The sequence below is a fragment of the Lepidochelys olivacea genome (genome assembly GCF_965140295.1).
Source record: "Lepidochelys olivacea isolate rLepOli2 genome assembly, chromosome: 3".
Taxonomy (NCBI): domain Eukaryota; kingdom Metazoa; phylum Chordata; order Testudines; family Cheloniidae; genus Lepidochelys; species Lepidochelys olivacea.
Window position 1 is genome coordinate 145997219 of NC_140413.1, and position 21792 is coordinate 146019010.

The following is a 21792-nucleotide window of genomic DNA, read 5'->3' on the forward strand; positions in this document are numbered from 1 at the left end:
CAGATAGAAGGTCTGCACCCTGAGCATGTGCATAGGAACCCTGAGATTGGGACAGTGGCTAGACTTAGTTCAGACTACAGGAACTTAAAGCACCCTTGGGATCTGGGGCACTGAGGCCTGAATTCCCCTCACCGTAGTGTTAGTGGGTGGCCAGGAAGGGACTCTCAGTAGGATCCATGGCATGGGATACAAGGAACTTGTTAGAGTAAGGAACTTTAAATGATACACAGTTATTTTCTTAAATGTTTAATACACCTTCATGTGTGTGTTTTTTTTATGCAATTTATGGCAAAATTCAAAACTGACATTTGTGACAGAGGTAGATTTAGGACAATTGAAATAGAAACTTGTTTCTTGCAAAATATCTGATCTTATTAAATAACATCTTGTAATTCTACAAAATAAATAAGATTTTTTTAGTTCAAGCAGGGTAAATTATAAGCAAAGTAATTGCTGAATAATCATGTTTTTCACTCGACAGTACTTAACAACAGTCATTCCTTATGAGAAGAAAAGTGGACCACCCGGTGTTGAAGATCTACAAACATTAACCAAAAGTGAGTAAATATTTAAAACTCTCCTGCTGATCTCATGTCCCATACCTAGTATTGCCAAAAACAAGTGTTCAAAAATCATGAGTCAGACCCTCCAAAATCATATTACTATTTTTAAGCCATAATAAATTTTGGGTGGTTCTTGTTTGTCTTCTGGTTTTTGAGCCTCTAGAATGCACTCAGATCATGTTTTCAGGCTGGTCTCTGAAACCCTGAGGGCTAGAAACTTTTTATTTTAACTAAAAGCTGATATTCGCATGTAATGACTGGACTTCAGGAGCAGGAGCTGTAAGAAAAATACCAAATATCATGAATGTTGGCAACACTGCTTCCCCGCTCCCTCAAAATATGCTATGTGTACTAATGGGTTTATCAGCAAATTCATGTTGAGTTGAGACAACCATTTATATAGTGACGTTAGAACTTTTGAGAATGAGAGTACATGGGGGAGCTATTTAATTATAGTTGTCAAACAACTGCTGTTCAGAGAGTTTCAAATCTACTTTTCTTGGCCTAATTTTTCATGTGAGAGTTACTTTGGTGTGTCCAAATTAGGACACCCTAAAGGGATCTGATTTTCACAATGTCTAAAGTGCCCACCCTCTTAAAAGCAGGTCCTGTTAGGGTGTCTGAATTTGAGTACCCAGAATTACTAAACACTTCTGAAAATGTAAGATCTTATGTGCATTTCTGCTGACAGGATACTTATAAAATTTTTAAGTAATAGAACATTTAAACAAAAGGAACTTAGATACACATTCTTTTCCTGCAGTATGCTCCCTTGGCTAGTACTTAAGTTTTGTGTTTCAACTAGCGCTTTCTCACAGTTAACTTCATTTTCTGTTTAACCCTGTAATGAGATCATAATCCTTTACTAATGACTAAAGCATAGTTCAAAATGTCAATATTCCAGTATTAGTCAAGGGGGGAAAAGCCAAAAGTCTCAGCAAAATAACTTTTTTTTTTTTTTTGGTTAACAACAAAAACATTTATACAAATGTGTATTGTAAAGAGTTAAGTGTTTTCTGCGGACTGGTTGAAACCTGATTGTGTTACTCAGGCTTGGTCTACACTACAGAGTTAGGTTGAGGTAAGGCAGCTTATATCTAATTACAGGTATGTCAGTGTAAGCACTACAGCCTTGCTCCCGCTGATGTAAGTGCCCTACTACACCAGCATAACTCCATTTCTGAGAAAGGAATAGGACTTATTTTGGTGTAACTAAGGTAATGCAGTGTCCATACAGACAGTTTTCAGAGTAGCAGCCGTGTTAGTCTGTATTCGCAAAAAGAAAAGTAGTCCTTTTCTTTTTGCATATAGACAGTGTTACTTATATCTGCTGTTGGCTGTCATTCTTGTCAATTTCATGGCTCCTTGCTGGAGCCGTGAAATTGACAAGAAAGCCAGGCTGACACAGGGTGGGTGGTGGGACTCCAGCTTGAGACGGCTGCCTCCTGGGCTCCCCCTTCCCAGTTGTGCTGTGCCTGCCCTGCTCGGAGTTCAGCTCCCCCATGGCTCCCCACTCCCAGCCCAGCTGCTGCCCAGGCTCCTCACTCAGAGTTGGGCTGTGCCTGCCCGGCTCCCTGCAGGGAGCCCTGGTACTGCACGGAGGCTCCCCGCTGCCCGGAGCCTGGCTGCACTCCCAGGCTCTTGGCTCCCTGCTCCTTGCCGCAGCCAGGGTCCCAGCAGGGAGCTCCGTGCCTGAAGTCCTCGAGCCTCCCAGGGCAGCCAGGCTCCAGGTGCCAGGGAGCCATGTGCCCAGTGTGGGGAGAGCGGGAGAGTGGCCGGGCTCCTGATGGTGGGGAGCTACATGTGGAGCTGAGAGCCCAGATTCTTAGCCTCCCACACTGCCCCTCTTAAATCGGTGAAAGCGCTCCTGATGAGGGGACACACCACCAACAAAAGGAGGATAGTGTGGGCATTAACCACCGCAGTAATTACTGTGATGGTTGTAAGTCGACCTAACATAGGTTGATGTACGTTTCTAGTGTAGACATGCCCTCAGTAGCAGATTTCTTGGCTTACTTCTCCTGGCTTGTGCAGTTGTGAGGCAAATATTGAACAGATTATTTAAAGCTACGAACACTGAATATTTTATTTCAACATAAAGATAAATATAGTATTTTGGAATAGTCATATGGTATTCAGATTCTTACATGAGCATTCTGGAGTTTATCAAATGCTGCTTGTCGCTAAATGCTGTGCTTCTGATTCTTTCATTCCTCTCGTGTTGCGAACACTTAGAGGGATATACATCTCAACATTCTTTAGTTGAATATGGAACAACAGATAAGCATAAGTAATCCAGGGCAGTTAACAGAGGTTTTTCCTACAGTCCACTGCTCCAGGGACCAGCAATGGAAATATCTATTCTGTGTTATAAGCCTCACAGCTGCCTATTTCAAAACATAAAACAAGCATTGAATGTACAAGTAGAATCTTCTCATTAATGGTTTGATCTCTTTCGGATCCAACTCTAAATGCTTGCAAAAAAGTTCTACAGTTGGCAAGTTAACTAAGTTGGTGCCTTTTGCCAGTGGATTGTTTAGTCTACTGTGGTTGATGGTAGTTGTCCGGCTTCTCAGTGTTATTTTCTTTTCAAATACTATTTTTTTTAGAATTCATTTCTCAATAATTATTGGTTATCATAATCGACAGCTAACACTGTGAGCCAGCTTATATAGAATGAAATTTTTGCACAACCTGAGTGAGAAAGCACTTTGCATTCGTCAAACCATGTGAATGTTCCCAAGAGATCTGAAACATTTTCAGAAATAAATGTAGCATCCTCTTGGATGGTAGGAGCTGCAAAAGTTTTTCTAACGTTTTTAGTACTTAAGTAGTACAATGCTTATTCAGTCTGCATAAATTAAATCCCTGTAGGTATGAATTTCTTTCACATTCCAAGAGTTCCTTCTTGTAATAACCGCCACCGGCTGTAAAACACTAAGTGAAATCCTGATTGCTGAAATAGTTCTTATATATGAGTTGACTTTCAGTATTACTAAACTAAACGTGGGATCTTCACAGTAGTGTTTTGCTTTCTAATATTGTTAAGGGATTAGCTAAAACTGTTGAAATTAATCTGTCAGACTATTTAACTTTTCACTGAATATTTTGAGTAACTGGAAACCACAAAGACGGCATTTGAACTCCAATATATTTAAGTACCTTATTAAAAAAATTAATAAATTAAAATGTCTTAGTTTTAGCCAGTATTCTGCTATGTCAGGCTTTGCCATATGGGAGGCTCTGAAAGCTGGGAGTTTGTCTTTATATATGCAAAGAAAAGGTCAGAATATTTAATATGAGAAATTAAAGTGTAATACGTGTTACTCTGAAACACACAGACCCCATAGCAAACAGGGAGTTTCCGACCCAATTCATGGTGTTGGTTTGTAAACTTTGGATCAGGAAATTTTTCAACGGGACAAAGGGTAGTTAGGCACCTAACTTCCATTGATATTAACTGCTGTTTGTGTCATTGAAAGTTTCTTCCCAATCTTTACTATGGAATTTGAAATTGTAGGCATTCTTTTTTTTACTTTCTTTCACCTTCTTGGTCATCTCTCTCTACCTTTTTACCCTAACCTATAGTGTGATTCTTACAACTGTTCACCCTTTCTGCTTCTTCAGATCAAAAACTTGTGGCTTCATCTTAGTGTTTTTTTTAACTAAATGTTTTGAAGACTTGCCCTTTTTTGGGCAAGAGGAGTGTTCACAGCCACAACTACAGATTCTTTATTCCAGCTGAACATCTTGTCCATATGCAAATTGAATGTTTACCCTCTGCAGAAAACTTGTCTCAAAATTGTCCATACTTGGTTATAAGATTTGTCTTATAAATGGCATTGTTAATAAAGAATTCTGTCAAAGTCCGTTCCAAATGCAGTCAGGTGTTTGGTATCCTCCCTGGGCCATGGTGGTTGTGTTCATTGTTTCCAAATACACATTTTCATTGGTGTATTGTGTGTTTCAGTGGAAAGGAGTCTGTTGTTCTCCTGCATTACCACTGTTTGAGTGGAGACCCAGTGGAAAAATCAGTTGACGGAACTTTCTCTTCCTTCCTGATGGCTCCAACCCTAATAAGTTATTAGCTGGGATAGTTCAATTTTAGCATGTGCCCCTACAGGGATCTTTTCATGTCTAGACTGTCAGAGAGGAGAACCACCACATTCTAGGAATGTCAATATGCTCTCTTATCTTCTCCTTGTTTCCCAAATGCTTAATTGCTGTGAGTGGAGTCTCAGATTCTTCCCCAGTAGAATAGGTGGGGAAAGGTGAAGGGGGAGTGTAATGGCACAGTTATTTCTCTGTAGCCATATCTGAGGGTGAAATAATACAGAATAATACATAATCTGGTGAAATTTACAGAACTTCTGTAGCTTCACAACAGACGGTAAATTTGGCCTACTAAAACGCAGTGCTAGGGGGGAATAACATGAAAAAATACTGAAACATTAAAGGATTTATAATTTCAATATCCTGTTAGAAAGTTTTTCCTCATTGTAAAGATCCTGTTTTAAAACTCCAAAACAATATTGACAGCTGCTAAGTGAAATGAGAAATGTTGATACCATGTTCTAGTGTTTTCTTTACTGTTTATATTGATTTTTATAATAAAAGTGCATTGAAATACATGACAAACGAAAACACCGAAGTCTGATATGATCAATCATGTTAAAGAAAAAAAACTTGAAAAATTCAGTGTGGTTTTAAGAGAGTCTTATTATATGGTACTCCTTGACCGAATTCCCCAGCTCTTGTGTGCATACACTATAGATTTGAGTTAGAATTATGCATATGAAAGGGGTGTGGAGCAGTCCCCATGTGTCTGCCATTCATTTTTTCAGTATTCCAATTACATATTTTCTAATTGATATGGATGTAATATCTAGATGAGTAGTTAAAGTATCTTCAGTGTGGTTGTTCGAGTAACATCTTTAATTTAAGACTAATTATCTGAATTATTGCTTTTTCTCATCCACCCTTCCTCTCCCACACTCTTCAGTCCTTTATGCTATGAAAGAGGACAGCGAGAAAGTGCCAAGCTTATTAACAGACTACATTTTAAAGGGTGAGTATGCCTGTTAGTATGCATGCATTAGCTGGGATCTTTTATTTTAAGTTAATATGAGGTATATTAAATATATGTTTTAAAATGCTGTTCTTGTGGCATTCATGAATTAATAGGTCTGTGTTATCTTCTAATTAAGCTAGGCTTTAATTTTATTTTATGTGCCCAGAAGACCCTAAGCATGTCACACCATAAATAAAACATTGTGATGGTCTAAAATACATTACAAGATTGCCATAGGACGTCATAGTATCAAAACTAAATAATTTAAGGCCTAGTATACAAAGTAAAATATGAATAGTTCAAAATGTATTTATTAGATAGATTTTTCTGAAACAATGAACTACTTAAATAATCTGGAAATAATGCACATTGCTGATACAGGGCTTGTAGACTTCTATAAACTCGAAATTTTCCTTCTGGTCACTAGTAAATATAAGAACAGCCATACTGGGTCAGACCAATGAGCCATCTAGCCCAGTATCCTATCTCCTGACAGTGGCCAATGCCAGGTGCTTCAGAGGGAATGAACAGAACAGGTAATCATCAAGTGATCCATCCCCTGTTGCCCATTCCCAGCTTCTGGCAAACAGAAAGGCTAGGGACACTTCAAAGCATGGTTTTGTATCCCTGCCCATTCTGGCTAATCGCCATTGTTTGACCTATCTTCCAGGAACAATGTCCTTGGATATTTTTCTTTATTCTGTCAGTTTCCATTTAAAATTAAAAGGTTTGAATGTACCTACCGGAGATTTTCTAGTGCTATACATTTGATTTTCAGTGTGTCAGGCAATGGGGATCATCTTTGACCTTGAAAAACAGTTCCACAATCTAATAGAGCTTATCATAAGGATTCTAGACATTCCACCTGAAATTGCATTCTTAGTTCATTCCATCACTACTGGTTATTTCATCTTAAATCATCTCTCTCCCTTAGTTATCACACTCCACTTTATTTTTGAGCTAAACTATACAATTCATGTTTAGTGTAGTTAATCTCTCTCCCTAAATTAATCCCTTTGTTACTTATTTTGGTCTTTTCTCTTAAACTCCCTCCAATTTGTCTGCATCTCTGTGTTATTAAGATGCCCAGAACAGAACGTGGTAGTTCAGGCACAGTCTTGCTTCCCTCTCTCACTTAGGCACGTGCAAACACTTGTGCTTACTTTTAAGCATGTACATAAGAGTAGTCCCATTTACTTCAATGCTTAAAGTTAAGCATAGGCATAAGTTTTTATAAGATCTAGACCATAGTGTGTAACTAGAATTGTTGTATCCCTGCTCCAGAATGTGATGCCTCTTTGTATGCCGTCCAAAATTGCATTACCATTGTTTGTTGCCAGATCAGACACTGCACATTCATCTCTGACTTGCTGTCCTTGGTTTTTAGAGTTACTGTTTTCCAAGTATCTGTTTTCAAATAATATATCACTTGATTTATTCACTTCATTCCTAGTAGGTTGTATTTTTCTAAACTGATTCTTGTATTTCCTGCTCATAATTTTGATTGCTCTGACCTCACAAGTATTTACAAATCCTCCCAGTTTACAGTTGTCAATAAATTTACTCAATATGCTGACTTTATTTCAATTTAAATAAAAATAAAAGATGGCTATGAAATGTGCAAGGCCCCCAACACATAATTCAATATTACAACAAAGCCCAGCAGTATTAAAATAATCATTATAACAAGAACACTGCCAGCCACCTACAAACACTCTTTCCCCATCTTTTTTGTTCTGTCTTCTCCAAAAATCCAGTCAAACAGATGACTTTTGCAGGGTGTTTAACTGGTTGAATTCTGTCTGTGTTTGATTTCCTGTCTTCTTAAAATAAAGCCAGGCGGGAGCTTTTATCAAATGCATAACATTTTGACTTCACAATCTTTCTAGAATTTCTCTGTCTTGTCTGAATTCTCTAGCTTTGCTTTATCTCATATAGAGTAAATAGCAGAAGCTGCTTTTTTGTCTAGAATTTCTAATTAAGTTTTTTCTCATGTGACAGGTAAAACAATTAGGCTGAAAAAATTCTAGTGATACTATTGGAGTTATTTTTCAACTTAGTAACCCTGCATTGAAAGAAATAAATTACTTAGTAATTGTATTTCTTAGGAGAAGAAAATAATTTATCTATTTTGAAAGAAGTTTGGATGTTTAAAATGTCATAATTTTTAGTAATTAAATACTAATCAGAATGGGCACATTTTACACACACGTTCTGCTAATCTGAGTCATGACTGATCAGTTAACTGCACCCACAGGGCCATCAAAGCGGCTGATGACTCTGATTTTTGGTATCTTCACTCATCCCCTTATATAATCCTGGAAAGTGCATCACAGCCCCAGTTGAAACTCTTCCAATGCTTCAAACCCTAAATGACCATAAACATATAAAAACTGTGTACAAGAGTGGGGAAAATTCCAGATTAGAACATCTTCTGTTAAATTTAAATGGCCTGTTCCCGTACGCAACCACTCTTCCAGTCTGGACTCATAACTGATGGGGAATAGCAAGTGGTCCACTCAGAATGAGTGGAAGGGATCAGGGCAGAACGAAGAAAACAGTTCATTACAGGTGAACAGTGAGGATGAGCTCTCAGTGGTTTTGTTACCAGCCCTGTATTGCATATTTACATGCGGATCAATACTAGAAAACTGTGTCAGACTTCCTCATAAAAATGTGGAATTCATTCTCCTAATCAAATAGAGGAGCTGTTTTCCAAATTGGATCTTAAAAATTGGTATTTACATGGAAGTAGATTCAAAATACAGAGCACTTTTACAGCAGAACACGGACTGTAGCAATTTAAAGTAATATCTAAATGGTTTGATGAGGATACTACATGGTGTGCCTAACTCAGCCTGTTAGTTATAGCTGGATGACATCCTGAGACATGCTAAAATTGTTTAGATAGGAATTGTTAAGTTTACAAATGATCTGTTTTAAATTCAGCATACCAATTCAAAATTAAATCCAAAGACATTTTAGCTGTTTTTTGTAAAGTACTTTCAGATCTAGAGATAGATATTGTACTATATTATTATGAACTTCTGTGATAATTTCGATAGGCAATAAAAGCAGGCTTCTACCACCATTCAGGGACTGCTCATTGGTAGCTGCCAGTACCATTCAAGTAGAAGCAGCCAATATAAGTAGGCTTCAATGATGCAAACCCCCTCCCCTGCAAAATCTGCTATTGTGCTGGAAAGAGAATAAATTTCCTGAGTTAAGGAATAGTTCAAAGCATACTCACTATTTGGGAGACTTCAAGGAAGCATTTCTACCTCTGTTATTCTTGAAGCATGAACAGTTGGCATTGACAGGCTTTGTAGGCACCTATGTTGATGTCACCTAAACCTTAGTGTAACCTCAGAGTTAGAGACTATTCCTCCTCTGCATCAAGCTTCAATGCCAACAAGCAGTAAGATATTCTGTAGCTGTTCCTGGAGCAATACATTATCTCTCCATTGCTCTGCCACCAAGACCTTCTGATGCATGATGACTCCACAGTTGGTGTCATTGGGCTTCATTTGAGGGCTAAGGGGTATATTTATACCGCAATCAGCGGTGTGATTGCAGCATGTTAGACATACCTGAGCTAGGTTCAGTCTTGCTAGCTTGGTACCAACAGTGAAGCTGCAACAGAATGAGCTAGCCAACTGGAGTACAAGTCTGCCAGGGAGCCCAGCTGTGTACTTGGGTGGTTCATCCATGTAGCTATGGCTTCACTGCTGGTGGTTTTCAAGCTGTCTTGGGTATGTCTGTATGAGCTGCAATCACCCCTCCAAGTGCAATACAGTAACTCCTCACTTGGTCGTCCCAGTTAACGTTGTTACGTTGCTGATCAGTTAGGGAATATGCTCGTTTAAAGTTGTGCAATGCCCCCTTATAATGTTGTTTGGCAGTCACCTGCTTTGAAGGAAGAGCAGACTGTTGCAGCTAGCTGGTGGGGGCTTGGAACCAGGGTGGACCAGCAGCTCCCCTATCAGCACCCCGCTCCCCTAAGTTCCCTGTGCGGCAGCCATCCAGCAGGCTATCAATTGCCGGTAGTTCAGTTGTCCCTCCCCCCACTGCTATGTGCTGCTCCTGCCCTCTGCCTTGGAGCTGCTCCCAGGAGCCTCCCTCTTCCTGTGTGGGGGGATGGAGTGAAGGAGGGGACTAATGTCAGGGTGTCCCCTTCCCCCCTGCTCCTGCCCCCCGCTTACCCCTTCTCCATGTAGAGCAGAGTTGCGACATGACAGGGCTCAGGACTGAGAGAGCTTGCTGGCTGCAGCTGCTGTCTCAACTTCCTGATATACTTAAAAAGGCAGTGTACTTAAAGAGGTAATGCGCATCTCTCTCTCTCTCTCCCACACACAGGGTGTGTGTGTCTCTCTGCCATGCTGTCTCCCTCCCTGCATTCATGCTGTCTTGTAGAGTGTGAGGCTACATTAACAACAATGTGTTAACCCTTGAGGGCTCAGCTGCATGCTCGTTCATCATTTAGCAGTAAGGCATTCACTGGGAAATATCCCACACTCTTCCATCCTCTAACTTCACCACCTCAACCAAGCTTCACAATCATCATTGCTGTGTACAGTATTAAATTGTTTAAAACTTATCGTGTGTGTGTGTGTATGTATATATAATATAGTTTTTTGTTTGGTGAAAAAAATTTTCCTGGAACCTAACCCCCCCCCCCATTTATATTAATTCTTATGGGGAAATTGGATTCGCTTAATATCGTTTTGCTTAAAGTCACATTTTTCAGGAACATAAATACAACATTAAGCAAGGAGTTACTATATAAACATACCCAAAATGTTCTCAGACATTAGTCTATCTGGCATGTAGACGGTTCTTTCAAAGGATTATTAATGGAGGATTAGATCTTTTTAAACAATCTGTTCAGGCAGGCTTTGATGTTGCAGTGCCTTGGAGCCATTTGCTGCTATCATTAACCATTCTTGTATAAGAATTCCAACTTCATCCCTGAATTCAGGGTAAAATGTTTTACCTGCTTTTTTGAAGGTAGTCTCTCTTCATTGGAAATGTTGAGGATTTCTTGATCAAGATCAAGACCAGAACAACAGTGAGGATTTTGGGGCAGCATGCCACTTTCTAGAAGTATAGATGTGTGTTTAGTGATAACTGACCTGATTTCCTATAATTGGTTCTAGTCTTAGCTATTTTGATAAATACAAGACAGATTACTTGTTGTTAAGGTTGAGTCAAGAAATGAAATACAGAAAAAAATAAGTGTTAATTGCATCATGAAAGTATTGAAGTATGTTAAAATCAAATGACTTTTTTGTTTCGCTAGGGACCTATATTTTCCCTAAAAGAGTGGGCAGGGCTGTTATGGGATAATGGCACGTTGTGCAGCTCTGTGTGAAGTCTTGATAATACTGAATCTTGTCAATATAATTAGCTGACTCCTGAATACTGTTTCTCAAGCAGAAAAATAGTTCTCTACTAAAAGTCCTTATTAAGTGGCTATCATCTTCAGTGAACCCTTGTATCCAGGCACAATTTGCACTTTTGATAAAAAGCAGAGAAGGGAATACTTAAAAAATATGAATGTATTCAGGCCCGCACATCTGGCCGATATGCATATTAAGGGAATTAGGTAACGTGAGAAAACTCTGACAGTTATTGTTGAGCAGTTGTTTAGAACTAAGGATTGGAGGAGAAAATAAAATAACAATTTTAGCAATGCCATTTTCAGTTCCTCATGGAACAAACATGGAGAGAGAGGTGTTCATCTATAGGTAAATGGAATACTGAGCAACAAACAGCATACGTTTTGTAAAGAACAGATCTTGCCAAATGTCATTGCTTTTTTGGTAGAATCAAAAAATTAGTTGAGGTAAACAGAGAGAGATTCGCTGGATTTCATTAAAGCATTTTTATACGAAGTGTCAAGTTCTCTCAAATATGGTTGAGTACTGACATGTTGATTATCAACTTTGTGGAGGACTAAACACAGGTAGTAACTACTGCATTGAGTTGGGATGTGTGGTAGGGTTTTGTTGAACTTACTGTATTGTTTGGTCTTCAATAGCTTCATCACTGGTATGGTTGAGTGTGTAGAACAACATGCTAATGAATTGGGAAAGACAGCTTAGTCTACTGCCTGTGGCACTGCGCAAGGACTTGGGCAATCTGATTTCTGTTGCCAGCTCTGCCGCTGATCTTCTGTGTGACCTAGGGCCAGGTCACTTCTCTTTTCTATGTCTTTGTTTCTCTTTTCCCCCTTTGCCTGTCTTGTCTAAATAAAATGAGGTCTTCAGGGCAGGTACTGTATCTGCTTGTGTATGTGTACAGCACTTTGTACAATAGGACCTGATTTTGGATAGGATCTCTAGGCACTATAATGCTACAAATGATAAATAAGAAAATTGAAGTTGGTACTAAATTAGGTGTTGAGAACTAATAAAGCAGAAAGGCTAAAAACGGTATGAAATAGAGGGAGGAATTAATAAATTGAGCTCTAACTGGTAAAAATGCCAGGTAACGCATCTAAGTGAGTGAATGGGAAGATCCTCAAAGGTACCAATGCCAAAAGAGACCTAGAACAAATTGGATGTGAATGTGTAATGAAGTAAAATAGCTAAAAAGGCCAGCCAACTTGGGGCCGTTTCCACTGAGGCATCACATTATGCAGGGGGGGGAAGGGATGATTTAGTGGATCTCTGTGTTTGGTATCAAAATACTTTGCATTGTGTTTGCCATTCAAAAAAGTCTTTAAAACTGATGTTAAAAATAAACTTACTTTAAAAATATGACTTCAGCTCATCCTCATAGCCCACACCCTTCATTCCAGTGATCAATTATGTAGTTCTTCTTCAAATCCTCTCTAAAATGTGTACCTCTTCAGAGGCAAGTTACCCAAAACTAGACCCACAGTTCCAGACAGGGTCTTTTCATGGTATTGCACAATGGAATAATTCCCTTGTTTTGTTCATACTATTTTTGATGCAGTCTAAAATCCTTTTGTTCTTCTTTGTCACAATTCACCATTGTTTCCATCTTTATGTAGTTGGTAATGAAAGGGGCTTAGTGATTTATATTTAGTACATTGTAATTCATTATTCAGCAAGATATGGGTCAGTGTATGCTTTTTAGATGGGAAATACTAACGTGAAATTCAGTCAGACATTGTCTAGGCTGCATTCCAGATGTGTTTAAATCTTTCTGAATATGATTGAGAGACAAGGTGGATGAAGTAATTTATTATTTTGGACCATTTTCTATTGGTGAAAGAAATAAGCTTTCAAGCTTACACAGAGCTGCTCTTCAGGTCTGGGACAGATACTCTTAAGTATATCTGCCCTGCAGTAGACACCTGCAGCTGGGCCATGCCAGCAGACTCAGGCTTGTGGGTCTCAAGCTAAGGGGCTGTTTAATTGTGGCGTAGAAGTCCAGGCTTGGACTGGACCCCAGGTTCTAAGATCCTGTGAGATGGGAGGATCCCAGAGCTTGGGCTGCAGCCTGGGCCCACACATCTGCACCATAGTTAAATAGGCCTTTAGCCCTAGCCCTGCAAACCCAAGTCGGCTGGCATGGCCAGGCATGGTTGTCTAATTGCAATGTAGACATACCCAAAGTGTCACAGCTAAATACAAAGTGGAACACATTGTTTAGCATACGTAGTTAACACATATGGTAAGAGAAGTGATGAAGAGGCCAGTTAACACCCCTGCAATCATAAAGCAAAAAAGGTGGTTTTAGTGGGTTACAGATTGTTCTAACAAGCCGTAAATACTATGTCTTTATTAAGTCCATGATTTTCAGTGTGTAGCAAAGTTATGAATATAAGCTCCCAGGCTTGTCGTTTGAAGGTGGTATGCAGATGTTGTGAATATGTTTGGCACTTGAAAACCATAATAGCCATGTTTCAATCCCAAGCCAGAATGGAGGAAGCAGAAGTCTGAGATGTTAGTGATCTGAAGGAGAGGGATGTGTTTAGTGTCAGGAAAAATCTATATTAATGAATCAAGGCCAAGATTTTAAATTTTTCAGTTAAATAAAAGTATTCCATCAGTTTGAAATTGGAAATTTCAAATAATGAGTTAAAAGTATTTTTGGGTGGTATACTTTCTCCAGTTAATCTCCCAATTTTTGTGGTTTACAAAATTTTTCTTTTAAAAAAAAATTCTTCTCCTATTATCATGTGAAAGACCAACAAAAGCAGGGGAAATAATGAAAATAACTATTTAGTTTGTGCATTTTACAGCACTTCGTGCAAACTGCAGAGCAGAGATTAATGTATTTTCTGTAATCTCTGCTAGTGAATGTTCTTGGGTGTTACCTGCAATAATAGTAGGTACAAAATGTTCAGATAAGTATGATTAAATTAATCATTTCCCTTTAATATTCTCACAGCAGCCTTCACTCTGTCTACTTACATACACAGTATGCATTACACTACTGTAATCTCATTGCATGATCACATAATGGGATGCTATTCGGTAAATATTACATCATTATACACAAAGGAATAAAACTTATTTGTAATTGGTGAGAATATAGTATGTAGTATTTTTCATTATTGTGTGGCATGATTATATATAGACTTTGTTGAAATACATGAATACAAAGGGCCAAAGATAAATTTGCTGATGGCCATGTGTAAAAAAACCTAAATAGATATCTATAGCTTGAATCTTTTGATTTGTTAAATTAAATCTCTAGCCTTAACAATACATTACAGTAGGTTTTTTGCATGCGTTATATATTACCATTATGATAAACTCATCTATGAAAGCCAATTAGGTTTGCTTATTCTTGACACACAGACTTTTATAAATATAGATAATACTTTCCTATTTGAAAAACTACTTTATTAAGTCCATATGGATGCTTAACCAGAGTAAGCTCCTTTTTAAAATGTTCCATTCTTACAGTAACACAAACTGACTGGCTTAAAACTTGTAACTAATCGGAGTATTCTTGCCTCGTTGCCCATAAATGAAAAAATAGTGGTTATGACTTAAGGTAGTTCAAGAAAAATATTGCTACACATACCACCAAGTAAAATGGAAGAAAATGTGTGTATTTGTCTTTCTGGCAATTTAAATAGTTTTTAATTATTCTTCTGACCCCCGACTATTTAGATTGTGGAAGTGGTATGATTTCCCATCTTTGAACTTGTTTATTTTATCCCACACCTGATCTTCTAAGTTACCAATAAGGACTGAAACTGATTTTTTGTTTTATATTAAAAGGCAAAAATGTAACTGTCAGTGTTTTTATTTTTAAATTTTGAAAGTGTTTCTGATCATGAGAATTTATTTTCTTGTCTTTATTATTTAAAGTTTGTGTGTTTCTTTGTTACACCTGACTACTTTATTTGCTTTTGTATTGTGCTAGCATTGGTTTGAAAGCTGGATTGCTCTGAGGTTTGTCTCTTAGATGTGAAACAGGAATGAGAAACATGTGAAGAACATGTCTTCCCACTTTACATGATTCACAGGGTACACACATCAAGCTTAGAATTGTCATCTGAAATTTTCAGTACATATTTTAATATTTCACTGCATGGTAGCACTTCCACTTTTTCTTGAATGTTCCATGAAATTATAGTTAATTCCTCAGGATAGACAAGCTTGTAAAATGTAAAGTGTAAAAACACCATTGTTAAGACATGATCTTTAGTTAACTCATTTCTGTGTAATATTAGTTAGTGATAGCATTTTTTTTGTCAAAGTTTTCTTTTGGGAAGAGGGTTGCAGTTTAATCAACTGTTTCAATTCTGGATTTTATTCACTGCTTTTATAGTATAGAACTAAGCATTCTTCATGTTTGTTTACTGTACCCTGCAATCTGTTTATGCACACTGTGTTTAATGAGGTTTATGCCTGTATATTTGTGGTTCTTTTGCAGTTCTGTGTCCGACATGAAAAGTGCTGCTTTACTTCAGAAGTAACCATGCTCCTTCCTGTGACAAGAAGCTTTCAAGAGATAGTTCATAGTATTTTCTTTTCATTTGGCACTGTATCTAAACCTGTATGTATTTACTTTCCATGTCTGTTTGGATTTTTGGATCATACAGTAGGCCTTTTAGGCATGATAGAACGTATGCACTTTTCATTTGATGGTGCAATGTGCTTGAGCGTAGAACAAACATTGTACAGTTTTACTCACAAGCTTTGGTTTGGCTTTTTAAAATCTATTTTACATTGTGTAACATGTAGTAATCCCTCCCACATATTTCACTGTTGGGGAAAGAAAACTAAACTTTAAATACTGTAAATAAAATAAGCCTATAATTTTAACTAATCTGCCGTAAAAATAAAAAAAAACAAAAAACAAAAAAACCCTCTGTTCTTATCTCAAACATGCAAAAGGGATCATAGCCAAGCCTGCCCTGAAGAATTCCATTGAAGTTCTTCAGTGGACGCTCCAAAACAGTGATAGTGGAAACTGGCACTGAACACTTTTTTTTTAAAAGCAGTAACTTAGATTAAAACTATAATACGGTATTGTTCAGACATTGAACAAATGTTCTGATGCTCTTCAGGAAGAAGAATCCGTGTGTCTGCTCCCTTTACTTGCTACCTGATTTACATAAACATGAAAATATTAGAAAATTCTTCAGTTCATCACTCTGATTTTTTCTGTTGGTTCAGTTTTTAATAATTAATGTCTATTGAGACCTGATATGTTCCCTCATTACTTCTATCATTTTAGTACTCATGTTAAATATTTGGTCTTAGGATAATATTTTATAGGCTGCAGTATGTAAACAAATATTTTAAGATGCTGAGTATCCTTTAAATTATGTGTTGTGTTTGAGAAATGGTCATTCTTGTTTCCAAGAATGTTATATTGAAACTTTCATTGTCATGTACTTATAAAAGGCATCCTACAGATCTGGCTCTTGTAACTCCCTGTCTGTCATGATATTATACCTGTACCTAGATGTCGTTGATGGGAACATATTTTATAAATCACATTAAATATCTTTGCTATTCTTAGAGTAAGTCCAGTGGTGTGAAAAGAGAAGAAAATGCCAATAGAAAGAAAGAAAGACTGTTTTTAGGTTTGATTCCTTATTTATTATATATTTATACTTACAGAAGCCCCCAGAGCCAGCCACTATACCAATACATAGGAAGATACAATCCTGAAGAGCTTATAATCAAACATTTTTCTCAAGAATTTTTCTGTTCCTTTATCTTAAAATCTTAGTGATGAAGAATCTGTTCGAGAATAATTTCCACAATGTAATAATTTTAAGAATCTGCTTATTAGTAGCAGATACTATGAGTTCTTCCACTTGATTAGCAGAGCACATTAATTATGAACATGGCACTCTGTCACTCAGTAATGCACTTTTCCTCTAGATTCAGTTAGAGTATTATAATTGAACTTCAGTATTGTGTGTCCGTTGTGCCTGTCTTTTTTTTTTTTTTCCAGAATATTCAGAACTCAGAATTTATAGCCATTACACCACTTGGTCAGCAGTGAACAACCTGCTTGTGCAGGATAATGGCTAAGTATTATTTCACCTGTCAATGAGATGCTCCTTCTGATCTGCTTAAATGGTTAAGTTTCTGTGAAGACATTCTTGCCTGTATTATTCTTTTTCTTTAATAGTTCCTCTATAAAGAAAGACATTGTTTCCTCTGCTGATATGTTGTGAATTCAACATGGCATTCCTTGTGTTTTTTTGCTGAATGTGTTATTTTTCTGTAGAATTTTTTTAACCTATTGTCTTCTAGTTTTCAACTAAGAAATAATCCTATTCCATTATTTCAGTATAGAAACTGAGAAACAACAGATCAGTGGCTTCAAACCTGGTGAGAACCATTATTTATCTTCAAGCCAGCTCTATTCAAAGGTGCTTCCTGGTGCTATCTAGTCCTAAAATGAATGCCTGACAATAAGGTTCAGTCTTGCAGGGTATTGAGCATTCTGGCCTTGATCTCGCAAAGAACTTAAGACAGTGATTTCTGTGGGACTACTTAAGTCCTTAAAGTTACACAGGCTTAAGTGGATCAGGGCCAGAGTGCTCAGCATCTTGCAGTAATAGAACCCATTAGTGCTTGGCATTCCTCTGTGCATTCAGTGAGACCAACTCCAGAACAGTGCTGCTTTTTCAAGGAAGAAGTTGTCAAAAACAGTAGAATTGAATGGTGGCCGTACTGGGAGCTATAATTTTTGGTAGAGCTGAATTATCACATACAGTTCAGACTTGAGTTCCACATTGCCTCATCAGTCTCAAAGGCATGAAGTCCAATGCATTGGAGTCAAGGTGCCAGGTAGATCTTTCAGTATGCTCCCTGCATGTCATTCGTCAACATTCAGATGCAGGCAAAATTTCCCTCAAAGCAAATGTGTAGATTTGTATGTAATGTAGGGATGTTCAAATCTATGTACAATTATTATTATTTCCATACTTTTTAAAATAGTTTGTTTTGGGGGAGGCTTTTGGAATTTTCCACTGTAGCCATCACTTTGCCATTTGTGATGCCAAGTGATTGCAGAGTATCCTATTTCTAACATTTCTTTGGGACACTTAAGCTAAATTACATTGTTGGCTTTAACTAATATTTTGGTAGGCTTTTTTAACTAATATTTTGGTATTTTTGTATTGTTTTCTTTATTTATTGAGCAACTGAAAGTTTAGTGAAGTTATTTGTCTGAGAATTGAGGTGATTGTTTAATATAGTAATGATTCTGGGGATTGCAACTACTGGGCTTGTTTTCCTGAATACAATATTGGGAGCCACTACAGAGATCTGTGTGTCTGATCCTGAACCACTGAAGTCAGTGGTTGCAGGATCAAGCCCTATAAGGGGGAGAAGCGAAGAGGACTTTTAGCTGGAAAGGCAGGGACAGAGGTGTCTCCTGATTTACTGCCTCTCTCCTTGAATGAGAAAGGGAGATGCAGAGAACCACCATACTCTACCCATCTCCTTTACCAGAAATGGGGAAAGGTTTCCCCATGACTTGACCATTCCCTGGCCCTCTGCTGAGTTAGGAATGGGGGGAGAAATGTCCCCATGAGCTTTTTTCCCTCTTTAAATAGGTAGAAGAAACAAATGCTCTCAAGTTACCCTGTGTACCCCTACTCCTGGGCTAGGAAAGGGAGGTAAGAGATGATAGATGGAGAGGATTAGCTAAGAAGAATGTGTTAGGGAGAGTGGAGGCGGAACAGGAAATGCAGGGTGCTAGGAAACATGGGAGAAGAGGAAAAAAGAAATGAAACACGGGTAGTGGAAAAATCAAAAAAGCATTGGGGGAAAAAAATAGAATTGAAATAAGTCTTAGCATTTAACACTGTAGGAAAACAGACATTGCCAAAAAAGTGCAAAGGATATACCAAAATATACTATGTAGTCTGAACTTCCTAAAAATTTCCTTAGCTGTGGATAAGTTCCTGACAAAAATTGTCTGCCCTACCGGACTGAATTGAATTTTTTTAAGTATTCTGTATGCAGTGTTGTTGTAGCCATGTTTGTCCCTGTGTAAGTATTCTTTGTAAACCTCACCTATAAAAGCCTGGCACTGAGCAACAAAAGCTGAAAATAGTTAATGTGCACCCAAACCAGCAAATAAATTTGCAGTCTGCAAGTAACTTTTTTCTGCAACTTTTACACACTTAAGGTTCTCTGTGCGGTTGGGCCTTGAAGCAATATTATGTCTTGTGCTTTTTCAAAGAGCCAGAATTCTCTAGCTCCTGGATATTTCGAGAGCACTGAGAGAGTGACGTCGGAGAGCAGTTGCTGACAATTTCAGTGTACTAGCAAGGATTCCCTGAACTCATAAGGATAGGCCCCTACTAAGCATGTTTAATTTGGGGCAAGTCTGGGAGCAAGACATCTTTAAAAACTAAATGGTATTAAATCACCAAAAATCAGTGTTCACCAAAGAAAGCTGATATACAGTTGTCCTCTCCCCATTTCATGGAATTAGATGGTTCATTTTATAGATTTACCCATTGACTGGCTGGAATAAGAGGGCAAACTAGTTGAGATTCAGTCCACGTAGGAAGCATGCTCATTGACTGGGGCAAACTACCAGAAAAACATCAACAATAATATCAGCTCTCTTCTACTGGAGAGAGTCTTGGTCTCATTGGATCCTCAGCTGTTTCAAGTAGTGTTTCAAGAATATTTTGTATCATCAATGCTAGGTCAGGAAGTTGTGACCTTTTCTTTGGGATGTCACCACCGTAATTCATGCCTTTGTCACCTCCAGATCATATTACCTCAACATCCTATATGCCTTAATGCCACCCGGAAATTACAGCTAGTGCAGAATGTGGCAGCTTGTGTGCTTGGCAACAGTGCAGAGCACTTCACACCTGTGTTGATCATCAATCTACACTAGCTTCCTATTAATTTCCAGATTAATTTAAGATGTTATTTTTAATTTATAAAGCCCTAAAATGGTGTAGGTCATAGGTAGCTCTGGGACTGCCTCTCCAACTATGACGCCAACTATGACAGCTACAATCCACTGAAGCACTTTAACCTAACATCCCTCTAAGTCTGTCAGGAAGGGACTGAAAGCTTCCTTGGTTTGTTTGGGTTGGTTTGTTAAAACATAAAGCACCAGTTTGATCTCTCCAGTTTTACTGCAGTGAAATTAGTCCCTTTTTAATTGTTGAGATGATAATCAAGCTCATGGTTTGATAATACACAGACGTCTGTAATCTAGTGATACAACCAGTTTTCCCAGATGCTGCAATATCCCTAGATGTCTAAAGGCAATTGCCCAGCTCACTTGGAACTGCAGAATATATGTCTAGCAATTGCATGGTTTCAATTAAGACAGAAAATGTCCTGTCATCTAATGTGCTGCTAAAATTTCAGTTAATTTTGTATCTTCAGACAAATTCCTTCTATCTAGGGGTACCCTGAGGAATGTCCTCTCATTCTTTTTATTACTGCTATTATCCAACATATAGAACTTTGTACTAAATGTTTTACGTGCAAACAATGCTGTGCTTGACTTAGAGTACCACTATTCAGTGGAAAAACAGTTTTTAGGGACACTCTCTAAAATACCTGAATAAATAACAGACAGCGAAATCCATTGTTTCTAATTCTCTTTTTTTAATCTTCTCAGTAGGTAAAAAATCTTGGTATCCATTATTATACAACAATTTGAAGATACCATGATATGCACCAGGAAAACAATAATGGCATTAAAAGAAGATTCTTTAATTTGGTCTTTAAACCTACCATGGAAAGTGCAGATGATTAGCCATAATTAAAATAATTGACGAGTAAACATCTGAAATCCTTTGTGTTTTCTGGTCAATATCTTGTAATGGGTTCTCAGTTTGGGACTTTCATTTCAGAAACTTAACAGAAAATGTTGTTTACAAAGTGGAGAGAGGAGGAGTGGGGAGAACATAATAACTTGCCTCAAAAACTTCCTAGGAATATTTTGAGTTTGTCAAAATTTGGAAGCTCCTTATATACTGTGTTTAAAGTCTTTGTTAGAGCCAACCTCCAAATATGAAGCACTCAGATAACATTGTGCTGTGGACAATATAAGAACCAAATGGAAAAGAATGAGTAACTGGGTGTAAAGAAGCCCTTTGACAAATTAGTCGCATGTAAAGTGACCTTTGGCTCCTTTTCTGATTCCTGCTGCTACCTCAAGTTTACCTAAGCTTTGGAGCAAGAAAGAGAGGTAAGGCTTTCTGAAGGACATTAACAGTTGGCCCTTGCCCTGAGGTCCCCTATCCTAGCTTCATATTTTCTCATGTTGAAACACACACAATCAAGGATCGTGGTCAAAATTGGCATAATATGTGGAGTTAGGCTATATTTCTACATACCACAGAAAAGCACTCTTCAGTGGCAGTGAACTATCTGCCTGTGTTATACTCAGGACCTTGATATCTCAGACTCTGCTGAAAGAAACTCTGTGCAGCAAAATAGCTAACTGCTAAACTAAAGATTTGCTTCAGCTATGAGCTTAGGCAGTAGGTAAAAAGATCCAGCCTTAGAGGTGTCACTTCCTTTTGGATGAGAGAGATTACTTCGGTCATGATGGTTCAGTCACCAGAACACAGAGCGTGGGGAGTTCCAGCCTGCTGCTAAACTGAATAGCCCAGGAATATGCTCTGCAAGTACAGCGATTTGGTGCAGAAGGAAGTATTCCCAGTATGCCTTCACTAGAGTTGGCTTTTTCTGTTGCCTCAGAACCCCAGCT

The 21792-nt window shown here is 38.0% G+C and overlaps 1 protein-coding gene across 2 annotated transcripts in view; it reads left to right on the top strand.

Annotated features, from left to right (window-relative positions):
* FEZ2 (fasciculation and elongation protein zeta 2) overlaps positions 1–20657 on the top strand; it is a 57519-nt gene extending 36862 nt beyond the window's left edge. For both annotated transcript variants that reach the window (XM_084624984.1, XM_084624985.1), the window contains 3 exons: positions 482–557; positions 5566–5631; positions 15499–20657. In XM_084624984.1, the coding sequence (XP_084481110.1) occupies positions 482–557; positions 5566–5631; positions 15499–15515 (159 nt within the window). In that variant the 3' untranslated portion in view covers positions 15516–20657. The remainder of the gene's footprint in view (positions 1–481; positions 558–5565; positions 5632–15498) is intronic.
* Positions 20658–21792: the final 1135 nt, after the last annotated feature.